General features: G+C 41.4%; 1 protein-coding gene across 2 annotated transcripts in view; it reads right to left on the bottom strand.

The window, feature by feature from the left end:
• LOC102086866 (ovostatin) overlaps positions 1 to 24,161 on the bottom strand; it is a 112,093-nt gene that overhangs the window by 3,707 nt on the left and 84,225 nt on the right. For both annotated transcript variants that reach the window (XM_065048472.1, XM_021297604.2), the window contains 27 exons: positions 23,671 to 23,839; positions 22,346 to 22,430; positions 21,530 to 21,647; positions 20,727 to 20,847; positions 20,391 to 20,500; positions 19,145 to 19,303; positions 18,257 to 18,484; positions 18,006 to 18,063; positions 16,644 to 16,789; positions 16,110 to 16,259; positions 15,303 to 15,473; positions 14,576 to 14,708; positions 13,150 to 13,243; positions 11,620 to 11,848; positions 10,906 to 11,032; positions 9,314 to 9,435; positions 8,580 to 8,631; positions 8,198 to 8,281; positions 7,016 to 7,192; positions 6,645 to 6,726; positions 5,608 to 5,764; positions 5,075 to 5,149; positions 3,570 to 3,735; positions 2,761 to 2,981; positions 2,113 to 2,328; positions 1,848 to 1,972; positions 1,564 to 1,654 (listed from right to left, as the gene is read on the bottom strand). In XM_065048472.1, the coding sequence (XP_064904544.1) occupies positions 1,564 to 1,654; positions 1,848 to 1,972; positions 2,113 to 2,328; positions 2,761 to 2,981; positions 3,570 to 3,735; positions 5,075 to 5,149; positions 5,608 to 5,764; positions 6,645 to 6,726; positions 7,016 to 7,192; positions 8,198 to 8,281; positions 8,580 to 8,631; positions 9,314 to 9,435; positions 10,906 to 11,032; positions 11,620 to 11,848; positions 13,150 to 13,243; positions 14,576 to 14,708; positions 15,303 to 15,473; positions 16,110 to 16,259; positions 16,644 to 16,789; positions 18,006 to 18,063; positions 18,257 to 18,484; positions 19,145 to 19,303; positions 20,391 to 20,500; positions 20,727 to 20,847; positions 21,530 to 21,647; positions 22,346 to 22,430; positions 23,671 to 23,839 (3,666 nt within the window). The remainder of the gene's footprint in view (positions 1 to 1,563; positions 1,655 to 1,847; positions 1,973 to 2,112; positions 2,329 to 2,760; positions 2,982 to 3,569; positions 3,736 to 5,074; positions 5,150 to 5,607; positions 5,765 to 6,644; positions 6,727 to 7,015; positions 7,193 to 8,197; positions 8,282 to 8,579; positions 8,632 to 9,313; positions 9,436 to 10,905; positions 11,033 to 11,619; positions 11,849 to 13,149; positions 13,244 to 14,575; positions 14,709 to 15,302; positions 15,474 to 16,109; positions 16,260 to 16,643; positions 16,790 to 18,005; positions 18,064 to 18,256; positions 18,485 to 19,144; positions 19,304 to 20,390; positions 20,501 to 20,726; positions 20,848 to 21,529; positions 21,648 to 22,345; positions 22,431 to 23,670; positions 23,840 to 24,161) is intronic.

Raw genomic sequence — 24,161 nt, 5'->3', positions numbered from 1 at the left:
AAGACCCACCAGAGCACCTGGACCCTGCTCTCCCCAGGGCTGCCACACGGCAGTGACCAGACCCATTGTGGGGGAGTGAGACCCACCAGTTGAGTCAACAGCAGAGTATCCCTGTATCACCTCAGTGACTTAAGGGGAATGCTGCCTACAGGGACATGGGGCTGAGCATGGGGTGCTGGGGCCTGAGAAACAGGATATTTAGGGGGAAAACTAGGACTAACAAAGGGAGGGATAAAGTCAGGCTGGGAGGGAAAAAAAGGTGAGAAAATGGGATATAAGGGTGGAAAAACAGGAAAAAAAGGGAACAGTTGCACATAAACGTGTTGGTGGTCGGTATGCTTGTCTTTCCATGCCTTGCAGCTGGTCACTGCAGTCTCTTCTCTCTTTTTGAACTCTGTTCCTGATTACTTTCCTTGGTGAGGGGCTCTCTGTTTTTTGTGCACCTGTGCACATGGAGTGCAAGTCATTGGAGAGGGGATCACAGATCACAGGAACCATGTGTCTGGAGTGCCAGCATCTTGAGAGACCAGACTTCAGGCCTGTTGTGTGTGCGTGTGTATATCAGTGGGTGATCACTAGTGAATTTAAAGCTGGTCTAGCTAGTAAGTTACGTGGCTTGGCAGCCACCTACTGAAGAAGAAGTCTGGGCCAAATATGGAAGATACCAGAGAATCTGAGCTAGCTACAGGAGGGATCAAAAGATGTGAGCCTGTTACTGGAGGGACAATAAGGTCTTGGGAGCAGATATTGGTCGGGTCATTGGGCTGGACCAGCTACCAAAGACTCATTTGTGTGTGCCTAGTGTGTATATGTGTCTGCATGAGGCAACTGGAAGACTAGGGGATCCAAGCCCAGCTGCTGAAGAGATTGCATGTCTCAGGCTGATTACTGGAGGTACATACCATGTGTATGTTTGGGTGCTGTGGGTCTCAGATCCAGCCATTGGCTGTGGCCTCAAGGGTGCATATGTCCAGATACCAGCAACTGGGTACAACAAGGATCCAGGGGCAGCTACAGGGCAGACTGAATGTCTGAGGTCAGATACCAGAGGGGTCCACATGTATTTGCATGTATACAAGTGCGTGTGTATGAATACACGTATATTTATTTATTTTTTCCAAAATTTGGCTTTCAGTCTGATCAGCCAGAAATGGGAAAAAGGATAATGCCATTTGTGCTATCTGTGCTGGTGTAAGTACTGTCTTTTCAGCCTCTGTTGATCTGTGTGGCCAGCCATGTATATACGTTTATACATATATGATGTACATATAGTATACTTGTCTGCCTATTGGGAATAGGCACTTGGCCTTGCTGCTGGCTGGACTTGGGAATACTAAGCTGCAGTAGTCTTATTTCTGCTAAGCAACTGGATTCAGCAACTCCTAACAGATTTGTCTTCAACAGGTGAACACCTACGAGTCTGAGACACAGAAAATGTGACAGAAGGATGCGCCCAGGGACTTTGCAGAATTCCCATGGAACTCCAATTTGCTAATCAGAGTTTATTTTTATCAACTTCCTATGTTTCCAGGGTTTACCATTAACTGTGTTCCCATTCTTTACCTTTTGCAGGGAAGATCTTATAGGAACAAAACCCGAGAGCATCTTCACGTCAATAATAGCCATGTTGGAGACACTGCGGTTTCCTGTGTAACTAAAATGAGAAAAGTTCTGTTAGTCTGGTCTGTAAATGGAGAGACCAGTGAATTACACTGTCAGCTCCCAATGATGTTATTTGTCTTCCTGCAGCTGCACAGAAGCAGTTAACTGCTTGTACTCAAATTTACTTCCTTGGATGCTTTACCAAACTGTGAATACAAGGGGTTAGGTAAATAAGAGGTAGTTACCTGGTGGAGAGGACAAGGTCAAACTTTGGTGGGAAGTTGCTTGTGCAGGATACGTTGGCTGTCCATACAGAGAGAGAAAATCCTGCAACTTTTTTTGGCAAATGGACGTTGTATCTCAGGGTAGTCTAAAAGAGATGTGAAGTGTGGGATGGTCACAAACTTACAGGCTTTTGTGGCTTTTGACTGAGGTATAGAGAGGAATGAGGTATGAAGGACCCACTGCTTTGTTCTCAGAGGGGTGGTTCTGAGTTTCCAGCTTGCTTACCTGCAGATAGACACAGCCAGTGCCATTCACTTCTACACTGTAATTCCCTGGAATAGTGGGTAAGGAAGCTTGCTGCAGTAAGAAGCGGTTGTTGTCATTCACCTGGAAAGTCTCACTGGGGGACTTCATGAAGTTGATTTTGACTGTGTTAAGACTTTTTTTAGAGAAGGTGAGGTACCCATACTGAGCTAAAGCTTGGAGTGCAACAACAGTGTCCTGAAACAAATAAAACCATTCCTAATTAGATAGATACCCAGCTGTAAGATGAAGTATGAGATTAGCACAGCTCCTATTTCCCTGACGCTTTGTTAGTGCACATAATTAGAGAGTGACTTTGCAAAAAGCAAAGGAGACAAGATACAAGTTCTGAGGCAATAGATTGGAATTATCCCATAAAACCTGGAATAATGCTCTGTCAACAGTGACTGCTGTCTACTGCTAACTTGAAACTCAGGTAAATTCTCATTTCCTGAAACTCAAATATGTATGAAGCTGCCAATGAAGAGCATGATGTGCCCTGACAAGGAGACTTCTGCAAACACCATTTATCAAATATTATTCAAGCAAATATGCAGTCATACTATTGAGATCCATCTTGCAGGCTGGACTGCTCCCAGAAGCTTTTTTTTTACCACACCCAGTTGTTACCTGGCTGGAGGAGAAACCACCATATGGGTTCTGTTGTTTGACAATCCAGTGCACGATACGAGAAATGTAAGATAAGTCTTCTGGAGTGAGTTTGGTTCTGTTGAGCATAGCCAGAAGCACATAGCTGGTCATTTCAATCTCAGCAGAAGGGGCACGGGAGTAGAAGGCAGGGAAATATTCTGCTGGTGGCTTATTTTCTCTCTGCCAATGAATGGAACTACCTGAAAACAGAAAAGTGGTGTGTAAAAAGCATGGAAAAATTACTTGCTGCTTAAGCCATTACAGTATCACGTGGGAGATAGGCATACAATTCCCTCTCTGCCCTTACCCAGAAGTTAGGAAGGGATGGAAGGGGAACTAATAAAAGGGGGCTGTATAAGTCAAAGAGGGTTTGAAATGAAGGCAGTGCAGCAGAAGGATGCTAAGGTAGTTATGGATTGGAGTACACAACATAGTCAGGGGAACTGGGTTTGTTCAGCATGGAGAAGAGAAGGCTAATGGAGTAACTAGGTGCAATCTTCCACTACCTTGGACTGAGACTTCCAGGGGTCTCTTCCCACCTACAGTATTTCATAATTCTAAAATAATCAGGTCACACCTCACTCTTTTCTGCAGCCAAAAGAGACAGGCAGAGAAGTTAATGGAGACAAACTCAGTAACATAGCAGGAATGAAATGGGAAGCAAGTAGCATGAATGAGAAAACAGCTACAGCTGTTCTGTTCTTCTTCTGTTTATCAGAATAGCTTACATCATACAACAGGCCATTCCATCAACTGTATTGTCTGTATCATGGCCATACTGCACTTACCATCTCTGGTAGCTGTCTTGTCCATCTTCTCAAGGAAGAATTGGCGTCTTTTCTCTTTGCCAGCTAAGCCATAAGCATAGGCAAAGAGGGCCTGGTTGTACAGGTTGTTGACCCCATTGCCAAATGCAGTCTCCAAACAGTTCATGCCGCTCTGAATGATGGGATGCTGGTAATGCAAAACATGGTAGGGTTGTCAGACACTGTGTCTCAGCTTCTCTTTAAGCACTTCCATCACTGCTTAAGCTACCATCACTGATCCTTCATGCTAAAAATACACATCATCTCTGGCATGTTTAAGGGCCTACAGTATGTATCCTGTAAAAAAATCCCCTTCCAGTGGTGCTGCATTCTTTCTGCATTTATTTAGAGGCAGCATGGCCAGACTAACAGAGCACTATTGTTTTCCTGACTTGTGAGATGACCTTATGCAGGTGAACCCCTTGTCTCTTGGTTGATTTAGTTCTAAAATGTGGATCATTTTTACAGAACTATGTAGAGGGTATTGAGACCTCATGATGAGGCAGGCTCTCTTAGATGAATGTTCTTTCTCACTTGCTAGTTATAGCTATCGAGAAATCTCTTCAGCCCTTTTAGCCTTACAGACTATCTCTGTGAGCTCTAGTTCAGCTCAGATATCACCAGCACACTACTAACCATGTCCTGTATATGCAGCTTCACTTACAGATGTGACACTAGGTTCTGGAACTTCTTATGAAGATATTGGGAACTAAGTTCATGTTGCTGAAGAATTATTTGATTCTGCACAATGTTTTATCCTGCTGGTCTCAGGTACTTAAATGATGACCCATAGCATAGTATCTGAGTGACCTGTAAAACCCACTATGCCTAGAACATATGTGTCAAATTTGGAACAGTTCTTACCTTCTCCATTTTACAAAGAATAAAATCAGCAAAAAGATGGGGTCTCAAGGATATACAGGAAGTGTATTCTGAGAACAGAACTAGGCTCTCATTCAGCTGTGCTTAGCAAGTATTCCGACAAACAACTCATAGTTTCCTTCTATTATTAACAGTGATAAAGGGAAATGGAAACAGAGCTTGAAACTAAATGCACAGAAAGTTTGTAGGACTGTAGATTTGGATAGCTTGGACTTTGGACTGGGTGAATTCAGAGAAAATTCCAAACTGGATTCTGAATGGAATGGGGAAATTAATTCTGGATTTTACACCTACATAGACTACCATTGTTTAACACAACTGGATTCCTAAGGGAATTTTAAATTACTTTTCAATTGATATCTTCAATTAAGAATTTTTTTCAAATTAATCCATAGGAACTGGATACATAACTAATTTATAAGACTCATCAAATGCTTATGGCAACTGTAGACTTCTGCAAACATTTTTGGATTTTCTCAGCTGCCCCTACTGTCCTACAATCAGTACTTAACACATTGTAAAAGAATATAGATGTGAAGACTGTGACTTGGGCACCGACAAATTGCTGATCGGACTAACAGTGCATAACAGCATCAAATACCCACAGCAGCAGAGTGTCCACCCTCCAGCAACGCTGCCACAACATAGGCTGTGAGTGAGTATTCACCTTCTTCTCCACCCTGAAGAAAGCACAAGCAAAGAATAGGTCAGTACAGATGTCCTAGAAAGAAGCAAATTATGAATTAACTCATAGCTCAGATAACAGTTAGATTTGAGATCAGAAGTAATTTTTGTCTCCCTGTGTGTACAGGAATGAAAACAAACAAGCTGACACTGGATAAAGCCAGAATTATTTTACACATTTTCTTTGCTTTTGCACATACATAATAAAGCACATGGCTGAATGCGTAATGCAGTGATGAAAAATAAAATCTGAGACTTCTGACTCAGAATGTTATACTTGTTTCTACCTCACCATCAATAGCAGACAAAAGAATCATGCCTCGCTTGCATATTGGAGACATGAGAGAACAGTATTAGGAAGAGTGTGTGGTGATAAGCTTGTGTCTGGCAGAAATAATCCAAATCAATCCCAGTGCCAGGACTGGAAGTTTGGGACTGAACTTGTCTCAATTACCTTCAAAGCATTGTTGAAATGCGAACCAGCATTTTCAAAGCAGCCATCTGACTTCTGCTTGCTTGCCAGCCAGATCAAAGATTGAGACTGGACATTGTCGTCAATGTAGATGTAGCGTCTGGCTTGTGCAAATGACTTGTACACAAAGGCAGTGAGCCTGCAGGTGAACCAGAAATAGAAAGTGGGTAAGGTGTGAATAAGACCAAGAAGGCTTACCAGAAAATGGATATGCATAGAAAATGACATAAAATGAACTCCAGAATGTCTGAAGTAAAAGAAACAAGTGTTTCATAAGTTTTAAATAAATAAGACAGTTGAAATCCTGATACGAAAAACTAACCAGAAGTTTCTCCATTACTGTGCTGAAACCATTCTTTCAGAGCAGGGGTATAGACACAGCTTGATGACTGATGATAGTAATTTCTAATCTTCATTAATAGAATTATGAAATAAACTAGGTGGAAAGGGACCTCTGGAAGTCTCCAGTCCAACTACCAGCTCAAACTGGGGCCAGCTTCAAAGCTCAGTCAGGTTTCTGTCTCTTGTCCAATCATGTTGTGAAAATCTCCAGGGATAGAGATATCCATATCCTCTCTGGGCATCTGTCTTGGTGCTGCAGCCTTCCCCTGGGGAAGATTTCTTTCCTTCTACCCAGGTGGAGTTCTCCCTATTGCAACTTGAGTAAGGACAAACTCTAGCCTTTACTCTGTGTACCCCTGACAAGAATCTGTCTTTTCTACAGTCCCTGTCTAGGTAGTGGAAAGCTTTACCCAGATTCCCCATTATATTACTCTTCTACAGGCTGAACAAACATGGTTCCTTCAGCCTCCTCTCGAACATTATGTACTCCAGGCACCAATCATCTTATAATTCTTTTTCTTGCACTCTCTTCAGTTTATTAATCTCTCCTTTACTAGAGGATCAAAGTATTGAGCTATATTCATTTAGTGTACTAAAAATAAGAATCAATTAATAGTTTGATCATTTTTCAAAGCCTAAGATCCTGCATGAGGGAAACAGAAAGTGTCATAACTTACCATACACTCCCTTCCCTATCTCGTGTCCCAAAGGAGCTGTAGGATCCATCCCGGTGTTTATATGACAGCTGTTTTTGGTAACCTGAAAACACAACAGAGATAATGTATTTTCTAATCACAGAAAGGAACTAGTTTTTTTGTTTATTCAACTGAAACAGTAAGAATTTTGGATTTAATATTAAGTAAAGTATGTTTGGTCTAGCTGCTTTTGCTCCTGGAAGTATGACATGCTTCTTTGGGGTGCTGTTGTTGTCTACTCCTATGCAATAAATGTGGTGCTAGAATTTAGAGATCAGTGTTCACCACATAGAACTTTAGAGTTCAATCTAGACAATCACAATATTAGACGGAGGAACCTGAAAGCCTCTCACCTGTGGATAAGTATCCAGTACCCCTGAGTCTAATCTCTTCAGTCAGCTGACCAGTTTTATTCAGATAATCCAGGGCATAGATGTTGGGTGTGAACAAGGCCATGTTCTGTTCTCCGCAGCCGTAAGGCATATGAAGGAGGTTCTCCATGTTCCTCAGGGCTGTACCCAAAATGTCTCCTGGAGAAAGATATAAGATATAAGATATAAGGAGTCAGCTCAGTTTAAATATGTTTTTATTACACAGCATTATACATTGCTTTATATCACCTTATTATGAACCCAAGGGGAATAACCAATATAGAATAAATCACAGTAACCAAAGACAGTTTAGAAGAAATGTTGAAATGCCCCCATTTATTTTCTTTTTTTTTTTTTTTTAATTTTTCATTTTAATGCTGGACACCTGGGAGAAACTGAGAATTTGAGAAAAAAATGAGCACCAATACTGGCTGGCATAGGTTCTGAGAAACTCTATGAACCTTTAGAAGGATTAGGGTTCCCTGCTCTTTACAGCCTGCTCCCCTTTTTGTATGTACATATGAGAACGAGATGCGAAGTATGGTGTTGATGGTGCGATACAGAGGCTGTATTGCACACTATCAGCACACCTCACACTGACCCTGGTACACAAAACAGTTGTTTAGAAAGCAATCTCAGTTCAGACCTCAAAAAACTTTCACTGAAGAGAACTGTCAGTCTTAATAATTACTTTAAGGTTAGCAGAGCTGATTTGGACCTGAAAGTCCTTTTCTATGGGAACTAGTAAAATGACAAATATTTTTCATTACGTGAAAACATAAATGTGAAATTAAGCAGTCAGCAAAGTTCTGAAGTATTCTTTCCAAGAAATCAAAATACCTTTTTTTTTAATGAAATCTGCTTTATCTTACTTTTCAGCTGAATTAACTGTTTTACTATACAGAATGCAATATGCTAATGCAGTATAATCTGAAATGTAATATAAATTGAAATGATTTGACTACTTTGTCCTCTTTTGATATAAGAGAATTCTGACCAACTTTTGTCTTTCATTGCCATTTTGCAAAGTAGGAAACACCTTCTCTAAAGTCAAGGTTAAGTTATCTCCTCAACTTTGCAGTAGTTTTTGCATACGTATACATGGTGCACCACAAGACAAACATCATCATTTAGTTTTATTTTTAACCTAAATGCTAAACGTACCAATGAGAGAAAAATAAGCTCTGGCTGATCCTTGCACCATGTTTCCTGGCAGGCTGAGAGAAATTGGTTCTGAAGTCGTTATGTCTGATGAGAAAATGTAACAACAAGAATTGTTAAAATCATGTTTTTTTCTGGAAGTCTTCACTTTGTAAGCATTACTTATAGTGACTGTTAAGATCTGCAGTCTGGATAAAGAAACTCCTGCAGAGACTTGCCCAATGGCTCACAGCTATCTCTGAAAATCATGAACTGTAGCCCAGTACCTTTGCCCTGAGACCTTCTTTCCTCCCCTGGAAGGGTCTCTGATTTTGTAGCACAAAAACTACAAGATAGTGAAGCAGGTCCTCCAGCTCCCTGGAATGAACAAATCAACTTGCCTTACCTTTTGTACAGACAAGAGAGCTCTGAGTCAATTCTTTTTTAATACCTTCGGGCTGTTTGATTGCAGGGAATTGATCAGAAAAAAAAAAAAAAAAAAAAAAGAGAGAGAGAAAAAAAGTGTAGAACATCAGCATAAAACTGTGAGCAAGATAGCAGTGTAAAACAGCATGTGTCTATCTAGACAGTGAACCCCTTGTACCCAGTCCTGCCCTATGTCTGCTAGAATATCTCTTGGTCAATGGCTCCCTCTCTTACCCAACACCCTGTCCAGAGAACCTTCCTTCTAAGAAAGCAGTTATAAAATAGACATTTCCAGCCCCTGAGAGGGCCTCTGTCCAGCTAATCCTAGGTGGGTGCTGCTTTATAATGCTCAAGATAAGTAATTTTCCTTATATATGTGCCCTCCACCCAACTCCTCAGTATTACAGTCACAGGCTAAAGGCATTTATAGGTAAGGTATGGAACCTCCCTGCTTCTGGCTACATCTCTGCTGACATCCATGGAGTTACAGGCATGTATGCTTGTAGTCCCAGGAAGGAGACAGCAACAGAAGGACAGTGGATGCCACTGATCATTGTGATTTACACTATCATTTTCACTTGGAGAAGCCTTCTGTACATAGCTCCATCTGTGTCAGCTGTATTGCCTCCTCACATTAGCTAACTGCTTCTAACCCACAGCTATGGGAATTGCAGTTCCACAAAGCAGAAAGCACAGACAGATTTCCTACCATACCTCAACAAGTAGAGTTTGAATCAGGGTGTCCCTGTGAATTGTCTCATTTTCTGAGGATGTGCTGCTTCCAGTACCTATGGTATTCAGTTTGGCCTCAGCAGTAATTGTGAATTTCACTTCACCTGGAAAGCCACCCAAGAAAAGAAAGTTATCTTCAATTACTACAGTTAACCCTGGTTTTTGCCACCTCTACTAGGCTGATGGACTACTGAGAAAAGTATTCTCTGTGCAGGCAGCTCAATAGAAACAGATTCCATTAAGGCTCCACATCTGTCTGCTAGTGGCAAGGAGTGGTTGCCTGGGGCCCTAGCATGAGGAACAAAATAGGGGTGATCCTGGCCAAACAATGGGAAGTACTCTCTACCAATTTCCACTTCTTCTTGGCCTTGTGTTGAGTTTTTGCTGGCCTAGGGCAGTGTTGCAATAGTTATAGTCCTGCTGCCTCTTTCATTCAGATGGAATTAATTAACTGAAGGACAACACTGAGGAGCAAGACTGGGGAGCATGCACACACACACACACACACACACACACACACACACACACACACACACATGCACACAGAACATTAGGGTTTGGAAGGGACCTCAAGAGATTATCTAGTCCGATCCCCCTGCTGGAGCAGGAACACTTAGATGAGGCTACTCAGAAATGTGGCCAGGCAGGTCTTGAATGTCTCCAGAGTAGGAGACTCCCTGGGCAGCCTGTTCAAGTGTTCTGTTACCCTTACTGAGAAGAAGTTTCTTCTCTAATTTAAGTGGAACCTCTTGTGTTCCAATTTGAACCAAACCCTGAAGTGATCAGCTTTGCAGGCATTACTTAACCCCTGCAAACATTGCAAACTGGAAATCCAAAGGAATTTTTTATCTGGAATAGAATGCGTTATCATTACCAGGGAGAGACACCAGCTTTCTTTTTTTCAGCTCTGCAGTATTATTTCACTGTACATTCAGTTTTCACCTCACTATAAGTTTGAATCTTTCTCAGTGAGTTTGAAGGAAATCAATTATAGGGTTTTAGAAAAAACCTTGTAAAGAAAAGGTCAATATGTGGTTAGTTTTGAGAAGAATCTTTGCTAATTAAAAGGTTTTGTAACCTTTGGGGCACTTACATATGCAAGCCATTGTAACTGTTTTTTTAAAAGACAATGTTGACTTGAAGGCAGTGTGAATTAAAACAGATGTAAAATTGAGAAGGAGCAGTGTCCTCTTTGCCCATTGAAGATCCAGTCAAAAATTATTAGCAAATTTAATTTTTACTGAATACAGTTGGTCAGATGCAAAACTGCCAGCTGAATCACCACAGGCACATGAAATTCTGCCAGTATTTCATACATAATGTGATAAGTGAAGAATTCTTCCTAAAATGGACAGGAAATTGACTACCAAAACTTGGAAGAGATAAAACACCAGAACAACTGACTGCTTATTCAGTGCATCTAAGGGAACTTTAGCAGAGGTCCAATATTACATTTGTGGAGCAAGTAATGGAACTGTCCTAAAATGCCTGCATGTGCACTATTGATGCTGCATTAAAGGGTGGGAGTGACAGAGGTAGAAAGATTAAACAGGGTGATGAAAAGACAAACTTACCAATTTTGTTTGGGCTAACAGCCCAAATATAGGTTTTTCTTTCATTGGTGCACACCCTTGCTGTGTTGCCCTCTGGTGAAACGATTTCTGCCTTGTAGTCACTCGACTTTGCCAGTATGGCACTGATCTGAGACAAAGAAAGAAGCAGCAAGTTTACAAATGAAGCAGGCTGCCCCTAAAGTTAGGCTGCAGAGCAAGGGAGACTTGCTGGAGAAGCTATTTGTCATATGAATCTGTGGGATGCTATCAGGACAGAAGGATGGGGCATTTCTCTGAGGAAATGGAAATCCCGTCTCTTTTCTGCCCACTGTTGTCTGGCTTTGACAGAAGTATACCTAGGTGTCGGTGTTCGTTAGTCAAGTCTTATTATGAGTTCCTGCTGCATGCAGCATAACCAATACGTATTCCGTTTTGCACAGCATAGGACCCATACCCTCTACTCAAGTTCATCCTTGGAGCAAGAAGAATTAAATTAGATAGGGTTAAGGAGGAAATTCTTATCTTCTCTGGACCAACCACAGTTATCATCGGCCACATTTTCCTAATGTTATGACACAGGGATGGGTCCAGAGAGAGAGGGTGAGAAAGGAGTATGTCAGGCTAAAGCATAAGTTAAACACTTATTTCTGCATTTCTGATGCATTATGCAGGAGAATGCTGGGATCTCTGGGGAATAGACAAACTATGTAGGAAGTAAAAGGGAACTTGATGTACCTGGATGCATTTGTTGAGGTAGTTGAAGACATTGGCTATTAAATTAAATTTTTCCCCTCGAATGACAGAGTATGGCAAGGTGAGATCCACAAAGAATGGTTGGAATGCTGTCAGTGAAACAGGTGAGGTGATGCCAAAGCCAGCATCATCCTGCACACAGAAAGCACTGGCTTTCCATTCTGTGATGGTGTCAGGAATGGTGTAAAAGACATTGACCTCTCCCCTGGAACTGAGGAAAATAAAAAAAAAAAAAAAACAAAAACAAACAGAATGAGAGATGTTCTTTAGCTTCTTAAATCCAAATTGTAGAATAGGCTTCCTGCTTGAATTAGTGGATTGGTTTTGGCTGGGATAACATTAATTTTCTTCACAGTAGCTAGCACAGGGCTGTGGTTTGGATTTGTGCTAGAAACAGTGTTGATAATACAGGGATGTTTTAGTTATTCAGCTCCTCACACCACCCTGCCAGTGAGCAGGCTGGGGTGTACAACAAGTTGGGAGAGGACACAGCTGGGACAGCTGACTCCAACTGAACAAAGGGATATTCCACACCACATGACATCATGCTCAGTACATAAGATGGGGGAAGAAGAAGGAAGGGAAGGACATTCAGAGTTACGGTGTTTGACTTCCCAAGTAACAGTTACACGTGATGGAGCCTTGCTGTCCTGGAGATGGCTGAACACTCGCCTGCCCATGGGAAGTAGTGAACAAATTCCTTGCTTTGCTCTGCTTGTGTGTGTGTGGCTTTTGCTTTACTTATTACACTGTCTTTATCTCAACCCATGAGTTTCCCTACTTTTATTCTACTGATTCTCTCCCCCATCCCACTAGGGGGAACTGAGTGAACAGCTGTGTGGTGCTTAGTTGCTGGCTAGGGTTAAACCATGACAGCATTTCTGGTTTCATCTCACTTTCTGCAAGATACTGCTCTAAATTTAAAAAGTATTATAAAGCTGGAAGTAAAGATGAATGTGCTAGTGAATTGCATGTTAAAAAGTACTTGGAAAAACACTCAGCTTTTTAAATCTAGAAATAGCATTTGTTTAAATACCATAATGCCCAAACACAGAGATTAGAACCTATAAATTTGGATTAATGTTCTAGAGCAGACCCTGGATGCATAGTTAAGATGGAGATGTTCTCATTGCATATGCTATGACATCTTGGAAAGAAAAACAAAATGACCTGAGTTTTCTGCTGCTGAGTTAAAAATATGATTAAAAATAACAAGTTTTGCTCCTGGTCTCTCCTAAGCAGATGCTCTTATTTTACTCTTAGCCCGTATTCTTTCTTCCCATCAGAAGGATGGGCGACAGAGTACAGATCAGATGTCATTCAAAGTTCAAGTAGATTTTACACAGTGTACAGGGTCAGGAGCTCAATGGCCATTGAGCAACATGGGAAAAGGAGACCTGCATCTACAAAGCAGACGTATGTTCCATGGCTTCTTCCCATAACTCTTTTCAGCAACATGTATGAACTCAAAAATCCACTTGAAAAGTAAGAAGTGAAAACAAAAATACTCACTCAGTATGAACCAGATCCCAAATCCAGGTCTCGGGGAAGAATTTCCGAACAGTGTTACTACCACCAGCACTTCCACCAATGATCTTTGACTCAGCTAGAAGATTGTGTTTAGTTAAAGTACAATATTAGAAACATCAGGCCAGAAGAATTTGAACTGCTGTGAAGCATGCTAAACAGAAGAAATTAATACTAAGTATTTCATTTGAGCATTTTTCCATTTTTTTCCCCATTAAAAAAATTGCAATGGATATAAGGCACAGGAAAAAAAGAATTTCTTAACTATTCTTTTTCTTCATGGGAAAACACTAGAAAATGTAGCTATTTCACAAGACATTTCATGTCATTTAATATTGAAATGTCTCATTATCCAGTTAGAAAGGCACGTCCCTCCTCCTCTACCAATGGCTCTCTTTGATATGCAAATGGACAACAGTAGCCAGTATTGTCACGAAAGGTTATAATGCTTTGCAAACCTCCCTCAGAATTCAATCATTCTTACCTAGTAGTTAAAAAATGGAGCTGAATATCCAGCCGATTGGAAAACTACTTTTGTTTACATAATCAAACTACAGGTCTGATATTAGGAAGCAAAGTTGTCTTTCCAGTTTTGACACATGCTCATTTGTGATGTCCAACAACACATTTAGCATGGAGGTACCTCAGATTTCCTACCCATATCATGAAAGTAACAATACTTCCTTATTTTGCTGAACTTAGAATGATAGAATCACAGAATCATAGAAAAAATCTAGGTTGGGAGGAATATGTGGAGTTCTCTAGTCCAATCACCTTGAATTAGGACTAATTACAAAGTCAGATCATGTTACTCAAGGGTCTTGTCCAGCTCAGGCTGGAACACCTGCAGTGATGGAGATTCCAAAACCTCCTGGAGAACCCCTCCTAGAGTAGCACAACTCTCATGGAGAATAACTGTTTCCTAGTGTTGAATAGCACTTTCCTTTGTGGTAACCTATGACTGCTACTTTTTCTCTTATGCTGATCAATCTGATTTGGAGGAAGATAATCATAACTCGTGCTGATGTATAAAGTGCTTTGGAGTCTATGCTAAGGGCTGTATGGATTCTTAACATTGGCAATTGCCATTATTTTTCTACATTTACATTTCCTTTTAAATACTTAATTGAATTGTGATTTGATGAAACCTGAAAAACGGTAAGAAACTGACACCAGTTTAAGAAGAAAGTAGCACACCAGTATTCCCTGTCTTTTTTTTATGTGCACCCTATACCTAAGTGTGAGAGAATTCATTCTACTACAAGGACTGTCAGAAAGAGTTTGGCAAACTGTGACACATAGACCTATTCCCCCCAAAAAAACCTCAGTATTCTGGCTGTTATTTAAATAGGCAACAGTTTTGAAGATCAGGCAGACTAGAACTGGAGATACAGTATGAACCTTCTTTTACCTATGCCATGGACATTGAAAGGGGTGACACGATGGTCAAAATAGACAGGGTGGTCTTCTATTTCTGATCTGTCTTCATTGCATAGAACTGGTTTCCGTAGGACAGAGTTGGTGAAAACCTTCAAACCCATATCCTGAATATGAAAAAATCAATCATGTCACTCAGGTCATGCACTAGCTACCACTGCATGCCACTTCTTCCACTTTGGTTATCACACCTCATCTCTCTCCTTCCTCCTCATATCCCACTCTTTCAACACTCAATGTCACGACTCACTCTTTCTCTCCAACCTCCATATCTTTCTTACAGAGCAGTGACACCTGGTTTTCTGTGAAGAGCTGTAATGATGGAACTTATGTTAGGTCTTAGGCCATGGGACCAGTGGAAATGAAGGCAAATGTATCAGGAACCAAGTAGCCTGCATCATGGACTCAGATCTTTACTAGGAATGCCTGAGGTCATGAGTCAAGGCCATAGTCCTGCTTAGGAAATGTCTACTAAAGTATGAGGAGAATCCCAGCAAATATATCTAGTAGTGACTCTCAGTCCTCTCGAATAAGAGGTGGGGATGAGAAGACAGAAATTGAGTGATCAGAGACTTTAGGAAGTTCCAGGCATCAGCTGCCTTCTCTTAGCAGTAAAAACCACCACCTGTGAAAGTTTAATGCTAATGTGCATGAATTCTACTGGAACATCTCCCACTTAAAAAACTGCACAGACAACATACCCTGAAAATCCTGTAGACATCACCATCACGACTGACATTTACAGGTTCATAGTACAAGCCATCAAAAAAGGTGGTTTTGACTGGAGTACATCCCTCTGGCTTGTCATCTTCCAGGTTGATCCCATTGTAGTAGTAGCCGTATAAATCACCCACACTAAGTTGGTAGTACACCTGGGAGGTGAGAACAATTAGTCTAAGCACAAGAAAGGTCCCAGGCAGGTGCAAAATCACATATATTGAAAGTTATGGGGTGGCCCGTGAGCAATCCCATGGACTGCAGTGAGTTTGCCTAGTGATGCCTATCTAGAGATGAATGAACAATTTGGCTGATATACAAGAAGCAGCAGATTCTACACCCCTTCTTCTGAGGTGTAATGGTTTTTTGGGGTGAACTTAAGAAAAAAAAAGAACAGATATACTCTTGAGTTATGCAGAGAGGAGGCTGGAGTCCAACAAGATACTAGCTGACATCTACAGCTTTGTTATGTGCCCATGGCCTGTGCGAGTCATAAAATATAATTTTGATATAATCACTCCTCAGGAGGAAGTACGCTTTTAAGGATTTACATTAGGCATATTGTTAGGACATGTCTTACACTGCCATACTTTCCAAAAGTAAATATTCCACTATCAGTTTCTGGCTTTTAAGTGTACAACTGCAATAGACCTTTCTTTGATCACTGAGATGTCTATTTCCAAGGGAAAAATAAAAACACAGCCAGCAGCAGAGAGATCACAGATGGGAATTAGAATGTCATTCTGGATGTTCCTAGGTCAAAAGAACACGGGACTGGGGATGTGGCTTACACTTTCAGCAGATAACTCTTGCTCAGGCTGAAGAAGAAGGACACTCTGATCCACAGTTCTCAGGGCACAGTAGGAGTTGGCAGCAGCTTCAAGGTGGAGACTGACTTTAGAGCCTGGGAGACCCTGCTTCTCCGAGAACTCAAGCTGGAGCTGGAAATGAATAAATCCAAGACAAATACACAGAAATTAGGAGAATAAGCTTGGCACATAAATCTAAATCTCACCTTTCACCAGCACTATATTCTCTGTGGGGAAAAGCTCTTACCGCTAGATGGCCCTTCTGGATCCCTCTTCTGTAAAACACCACAATTTTTATAACCCCCTAGTCACCTCCCTCTCCACTCTCCATTAAGACCTTAGTTTGAGTCAGAGCATATGTGTCAATTCTAGAGATGGCTCCTCATATTCCCAAGCACATCTGTACCTTTTCTATTCCTAAAGGCCGTCCTAAGTGCAGGGCTCTTGATAAAATCATTGTCCCCTAAACAAAGAACCAGCTGATATATCCCTTAATAAGAAAATGAAGGTTTTAACCTTGTTTTTGAAGCATACATCGCTGCGTATCCAAGAGCTGTCAGCCACTATCTCCCCATGAGGATGCACTGTGTAGAGCAACAGCCTGGAGCTGGGGGCAAGCTTCTCAGTGACAGTCAGTGTGATGAAGAATGTACCTTTTGGAGCTGTGGAAGTAACATGGAACAGGGAAGGAGAAGCCAACAAAAGACATTAAACAAAACTCAGCTTTAGTGGAAGTACCACATATTTATCCATAATCTAACAGAACCTTTAAGAACAGGGAAGTTGGATATTGCAAGATTCATCTCCCAGTGGCTGAGGAACAACTCCCATCAACAAGACAACAGATACAAACTGGAAGATGCTGAGAACAGGGTGCTTTGCAGAGAGGAGTCTGAGTTGAGTAGAAGTTGGACAGGTAAATCTGTGCATGATTGCTATGAGAAGAACACAACATTACCTTTGGTCCTCAAGCCTAGAATGTCCTATATCAAAGGAGATAGGCTAATCTCCTGAACTAAGGGAGAGCTCTTTTAACACTAGGAAATAAGAAGTTCTTATCTACATGGATGACAACTACTAGACGAGGAACAGGAAATTAAGCTTTCACTCAGTGATGAATCACACACTACCACACACCTTCGTGTTAGCCCCCAATAATATGGAAAAAACACATGGCTGCAAGGTGATTTCATGAAGGGAAAATATGTGACATAGCTGTCTTCTGATGAATGGGATTGCCTTTCCCTAAACCAAAGGGGAACATATGCAGTCACAGTGCATGAATACTCACAGAAAGACCAAAGATGGCAAATACTAAGGAACAAGTTATATAGGTAGAGTGAGGCTTACTGAAGCCACCTACTGAAGACCAGGTTCTGCAAGAAAATGTATTTTTAACAATGAAAGAATGAATTTCAGTTTGTTGTGATTGGTAGGTTCATTGTCATTTGTGGGTATTTGGAGACTTCAAAAAATGCAATGAATTCCAAGCAGTTAACTGCTGAATACCCCTTTCAAATGGGACACCTATTTCAAACTTCAAAATGTTTCAGTCTTCTAATTGGAGAGACCTGGATGTCATAGAATAACTGTGAAACTGCAAATACTCCTTGGCAAGAAATAAAAGAGAAGAAGCTTAGTTTTCTTGCTGTTCAATTGCAGAGAAATTTTCATCTTTCAACTAACAAGATGAATTTCAGTATGATATGGGGGATTGTCTAGATGCTGCAGCAAAAGCAAATGATACTGTGAGTGGTGACAGGTCATGGAGTTTAAGATGCAGTTCTCTGCTTTCATCCCTTCTTACAAAACTTACTAATGCTCTGGAACTCAGAAAAATGCTCTGAAGTATTAGTTGTAATATAGCTTAGAACTTACCACCAGAGATGTTGATTTGCTTCTGGCCACTGAGAACAATTTTTCCTTTTGTCGTCACCTGGACACAGAAAAAAAACTTATGAGACAGAAAAGCACATTCTCCCTTTCTCCACGAAGTCATTGGATTTGAGTAGTGTTCTGAGACGCTTCAAAGGCCATCAAGTCAAGCTGTGATCTGTAACCACTGTCTGGCCTAGAGATTTCTGCCTTGTATGGTGTTCAAGAGAAGATAAAAGAAAAGAGATATTTACCACATAGTAGAAGTTTGTGTGCCTGGCATTCCTGTAGCCATCTCTGTTCAGGACATAGTGAACCTTGATCCTTCGCTGCTGGTGACAGCTGAGCTGCTCCTTCATTGGCTCAATTTTCACAAAGCTGTTGGTCCGTGAGTAGAAACGCTGGACAAAGAATAAGGCTTGGGGCTCATTATCATTGCTCCAGATGAGGAAGTCTTCACAGTCATCTGGTGCCTGCCTGACCTGTGAAGCAGAAGAGCCATAGATGGGGAATCAACAAAGCGGAAAATGAGAAAATGACAGGAAGGTGAGAGGCAAACGCATCTTCCCTCTAAAATATTTTATCAGGAAGTTGATTTTGTGGGGCTGTTTAAGCCAAAAGCAAGAGTTGGTGTGAAAAACTTGTGCTTCATCAGCCCAGAGTGGGGCGCCTTCTGGACACCTTAATGTATCCAGACACCTATGGCACATAGCAGTAAAGAGATTATTTCAGATTATTGCAGGGTTAGGACAGGTTGTATAAACTGTTAGGAGCTAGAACGCTACTGCTCTCAGGAAGCTGGTGTGCTTCCAGGCTGTGAGGGGAAGGCAGGGCAGTCTGTGAGGAAGGTCCTCTAGTGCACAGAATAAAGAGAAGGAAGATGGCTGGAGAAAGGGCTTCTGAGCACAGGGTAAAGTAGGGAGGTGATGAAGATTGTTGGAGCCCAAACACACCTGGAACACAGTCTGCCACTTTTTAACACTGATTCTTTCTCATATTAATTTCATACAGATTGCAGGTGCTGGTGGACTGCCTACTTTCCTCATCTGAAACAATCCTGCCAGTACCCACTGATTGCTTCTAGTCCTTCTTTCGAATTCAGTATTTTTTCAGGAATTAGACTGAAACCTGTATCCACTTACACGCAACTTAAGATTGGGATCAAAGAAGTTGGATGTGTCAATGGAAAAAGCAGCAGTGCCATTCTCATCAGTGGTATAGTTCGCCAGGTATTCTTCGTTGAGCTCCAGAAGGACAGTCCTATTGGGAATGGGCTCACCATCCATCTTAGTCACAGAGATCTGAACACAAAGAACACCCAAGGGATTCAGAAAAAAACAAACAAACAAACCAACCACAAAAAAAAAAAAACAGAAGCAAAACCAAACAAAACAAAACAAACCACACACACAAAACCAAACTGGAAATGTGGTGCTCACCAGAGGATGCTCACTTAATTACTGAGGGCAGGTGCAGGGCATAGAAATCAAGAGTGAAACATATATAAGAGGCAAATGCTCCTCAGTATTTTGAAGGAGCAGGAGCTCTGTGACAAGCAAAGATAGGAAATTCCCATTAATGTAAGGAAAAATTATGCCTCATAGATGGAGAAGAAATGTGATCTTGTATAAAAGATTATTTTAATGAACAGTCCTCTGTTTCTCTTCAGTGACGGTTAATTCAGTGCACCACGACATAAGTTAAAAACTACTGAGTGAGAGATGATGGTTTAAATTCTTACCTCATGCTCTGAGCAAGTAGAAACAGGGGAACTCCAGAGGACACACTCTTTGGAGGTCACTGATTAATAAGCCTAAAGCAATCAGATAACTTTGTGGCCACAGGTAACCTGTGGAGCTCAGTAACACCTCGCATCTCCTGGGCACCTGTGCATACCTCTGTCCCCATTGCGTATCAGGATGATGCTGTATGGCTCATCCTCTTTTCTCTGCCTGGGTTTATCCTGCATGTGAAGGTTGGTAAGGATTTGAAATGTGCTCCAACACCTATATTGCTGTAAGTAAAAATCCCTATGACTGGGTGATGCAAGGCAGGGTAAATTCTATGTTCAGTTTAGGCACAACTGTTGCTGAAGTAGCTTCTTGCAGACTCTCCCCTATTCATATGACCTTTCACTTACCACCTTTTAGGCATTCTCTAATTATGGCAAAAGAGAGATCCTAAAACTGCAGGTATAATACGATTTTCTTATTTTCTCTAGGAGCACCTAATGTAGCGAAAGAACTATGCAGCAGTCACTGTTATAAAACATTATAATGAGAAGTTGTCAGCACAGTGTTAGGTGACATCTGTAAATGGAACAACACAGAGATCATCATGCTGAACCTCAGGGAGATTTGATCTAAATATACCATCTCAGGTACCCACCTCACCATAGTAAGGAATTCCTCTCTTGTAATAGAGATCCATATTCTTGAAGATCACTCTGTCATTTTCTTCATTGACTGCAACATAGTCATAGCCTTTCATCTGGATACCTTTAAGATACACCAGGTATAAAGGGGAGGAAACAGAAATCAGACATGGGCAGAAAACTGTTTCTTCTGGAAAACTATAGGAGTAGAGATGCGCTGGAGGGAGAGTTAAACAAGAAAATGGTGATTGTCAGTTGTTTGCTGCACAGAGCGGGATCCAGGAGATTCCTCTCAGAAAGTACCACCTATTAGCTTTAATCAGCTACTCCTAGTCTCCACTTGGTGTTACCTGTTCCATTTTCAGTGACGATACTTTCTACATTGAGGCTGGCATACATCCTGGTGTATCTGCGGTAAAGCTGGAATATTTTGATGGAGATGACAGTGTTGAGGCAGCCATCCTTCCCCAGCTGAAAAAGGAGCACAAAGGGGAAAGCCCATTTTTCTCAAGGTTTGGAAAATTGCTCTTGAATCTGTATTTCTGGTTCTTGGAAGAGCTTCATGCCTCCTCTCACATCTTCAGCTCCTACTTTCTACTCGCTCACCTCCTACTATACACTTCTCACTTCCTGGCTCCCTTCCCAGCTCATTGTTTCAATATTATCTACCCTTGCACCTGGGAATCTCCCTTCTCACTCCCTGTAGTCCTCTCTGTGATCACATCCCTTTTCAAACCCATTTTGCATGATGCCTGGACTATATGACCAGAGCACTTTGAGTCTGATCTAGTGGAGAAATTAATTAGTAGTTTAACATTAAGTGTCCTCAAAGACTCCCAGTACAGATCTGCTAATTACATTTTGTAAGAACACAGCTCTGGTGTTTTTGGAATGGTCACAAATTTACAGCTTCATGAGCTTCCTTCCCTCCTACTGACTCCTTCTGAGGGAAAACCCAAAGTCCCCTAATAAGGTCATTGGTAAAAACTACCTTTATGATCTTCCAGCATTGCCTGTGAAATAGTGAGAAAAAAACATGCCTCTGGGATTGTCTCTGTCATGTTGTCCAGAAAAAGAATGAGACCACTAAACACCATTCTACATGTTGGTTAGTAAAGCTGCATGGGAAGAAAGGCCTGGTGCTGTGTCTTACCAGTCCAGTGACAGCTTCACAGGCTTCTTTCTGTTTTCGCTCACATCGTGGATAATAGAAGTGCTGCTGACACACGTTAATTTGGGCATTCCCTTGTACCGGTTGGCCATAAGTGTACCTAGGAGAGAAAGAGACACCAGAATCCAATCAGGTGGACTTAGCATGAAATCTGCAAAAATTGCAGAGCAATTAAGACTCTAAACCCCTCAGGAGCACCCAGACCACAGACAGAAGAGCAGCTGGGGATTAGTTAGCCCTAGCAGAATTTGCTTCAGCTATTTTTAGGCTGTTTCTGGCATCTTGTTAAAAAAAGTCTGCTTTGCTGTTGTCTTTGTGTGGTCGTTCTTCAATGCCTGAAGCTGGAAAGTGGTGATGGGCTCGAGGCTTGGCTTGGCTTCCCTGCTGCTTGTTTTTTCTCATTAGTTCTTTATGCAAAGCAGTACATACTGCAGAAAGATCCCTGTTCAACCTTTTAGCTCATGAGACCCTGCCCTTTGGCAGTGTTACAGATGGCAATCTCAGTGATAGACCCTCCTTTTGTATTCCTTCTCTCCTTTTCTGTAATAACATAAAACAACCGCTACCAAGTATGGACCACTTGATACCTTCAAACTGTGGGACACACAAATTCTCACAGTTCTAATTCTTCTATGTAGCAGGAGGAGAGTTATCACATTTCATGTCATAGAAGTCATAGCTAAAGGAATTCCTCTAACTCTGAATCAGCAGCAGGGTCTCAGCTTTCCAGCATGGCACAACATCCTCTCTCTGCTGTTTCTTGTGCACGAATGTGTCATTCTCAGCTCAGATACTTACGAAGCACAAACATTCACCCTGATTTCTTCATCAAAGAAAGAGATCCTCTGTGGCACACTGGTTATCACTTCAAATTTTGGCAGCACTGGGGACACAACATGAATACAACTGATCAGCAGCTGCATGCCATAAGTAGGTGTGTGTGTAAAACAGTATAAAACCAGCTGGTAATGGCATTTTCACCAACGAGGGAGAGGGAATGGTTCAAAGAAAAGTCTACCTAGGAACTGGCTGTAGGATATCATCAGAGAAAAAATAACTTTTAGTGGTAAGATGAATAACTTGTTTAAAATGCAATAATAATCATATTGATATTGATAACAGCCACTATAAGAATGGTAATAAATCACTTTAATTTGCTATACATTTTCCTCAAGAGAAATGTAGGAGTAATGCTGATGTCTCAAACTAGTTATCTCCTGGAGAACAGAAGTTATAATGCAATCCAGCCCCATTGAAGGAGAAAGGCAACAGATAAAGTAAAATAGTAAAATCAAATAGGTCACTGTCACTCCCTCTTTTCAGCTTATCCTTTGCCCCAGGTCACCAGCAATAATGACAATATAGCTGGAAAAGGCATTTTTCTGGCACACCTGTACACAGGAGACTGGAAGGTATGAAAGAGCTCTGGAAAGTAAGCAGGAAAGGTGCCTTATTACACTTACAAAAAGAACTAAACAACTGGTAGTTGTTGGTCAAGCCTCCTCTGCAGACTATTAAGGAAAACCTGCCACTAAAAGATGAAAAAACTTGTAAAGCTAAAATTAATTTAGCAACTCCCTTGATATGGTCTGTTCCAGAGAGTAAACAGATCACTATGAGGGCTTTGGCACCTCCATTACCCACTGTTTTCTGTCTTGCACTTCCACTGGCTATCCAGCTTCCCCTAGTAACAATCTGGTACCTGTTATTAATATTTAATCTATCTGATAGATGATATCTTCAGATTTGTTCTGCATATTTTAGCCTAGTGCTCTTCATATGGTGATGACCGCCACGAAAGAGGACAGGCTTGACTTACTCATTTTGCCTCTGAACAGATGGGAAGTGTAAGGCCCAAGTGATGGGACTTGGATTCCAAAGTCACACAGTGACTTTATGCCAAGTCCGGAAAAGAATTAGACTCCTATTTTAATTCCTGAAAAATGCTGCCTTCTCAGCATTTCCTTTTTCTCTTTCTTGCCTTCACTTTCTCCACCCAGCCCTCTTCAAGCCTTTCATTCTCAAGGCATGAAGTAGAGAATTCAAAGCCCTTAGACTCTGCATTAGACTTAGGAAGAGCCAACCTCACTGCTGGTGCAGGGTAGTTCACAGCCATTGCTTACCATATTCCTCCACTGTGAAGTACTGATACTTGTTTTCACCTGACTTCCTCTCCACCATGATGTGGTAGGACCCCAGAATAGGCTCTGGGATTAGTGGAAAGGAGAGCTGGACAATTCCATGCTTAGGTGCTACATCCAGCCACTGGAATATCTTGTTTTGCTCCGGATCCTGGAGAGTGGAAGAAAGAGATGCACCAAAATGTTTATCACCTTGTTTCTTGTTGTTGCCTTCTTTTAAGTTTAGTGTCCTAGCATATAGGCTAAGTGCACCACAGTGTGACTGTGAGTTTGGGCTGATGACATATGCTCTGACTTCCCATTAATTTTTCAGATCTATTTGTGTATTAAAGAAGTCTAAATTTATGTTTAACTGGAAATTAGCTACACTGCCAAATGATCTCAGATCATACAGGAATAGTACCTGGTTGGGACTTAGGTTGCTTATCTGTAGCTTTTCTAGCGTAAGTCTTTCTGACTCAACTGTTTCTGTA

Source organism: Columba livia, unplaced genomic scaffold (assembly GCF_036013475.1).
Source record: "Columba livia isolate bColLiv1 breed racing homer unplaced genomic scaffold, bColLiv1.pat.W.v2 Scaffold_83, whole genome shotgun sequence".
Classification (NCBI taxonomy): Eukaryota; Metazoa; Chordata; class Aves; order Columbiformes; family Columbidae; genus Columba; species Columba livia.
This window is presented reverse-complemented; position numbering and strand designations above follow the sequence as displayed.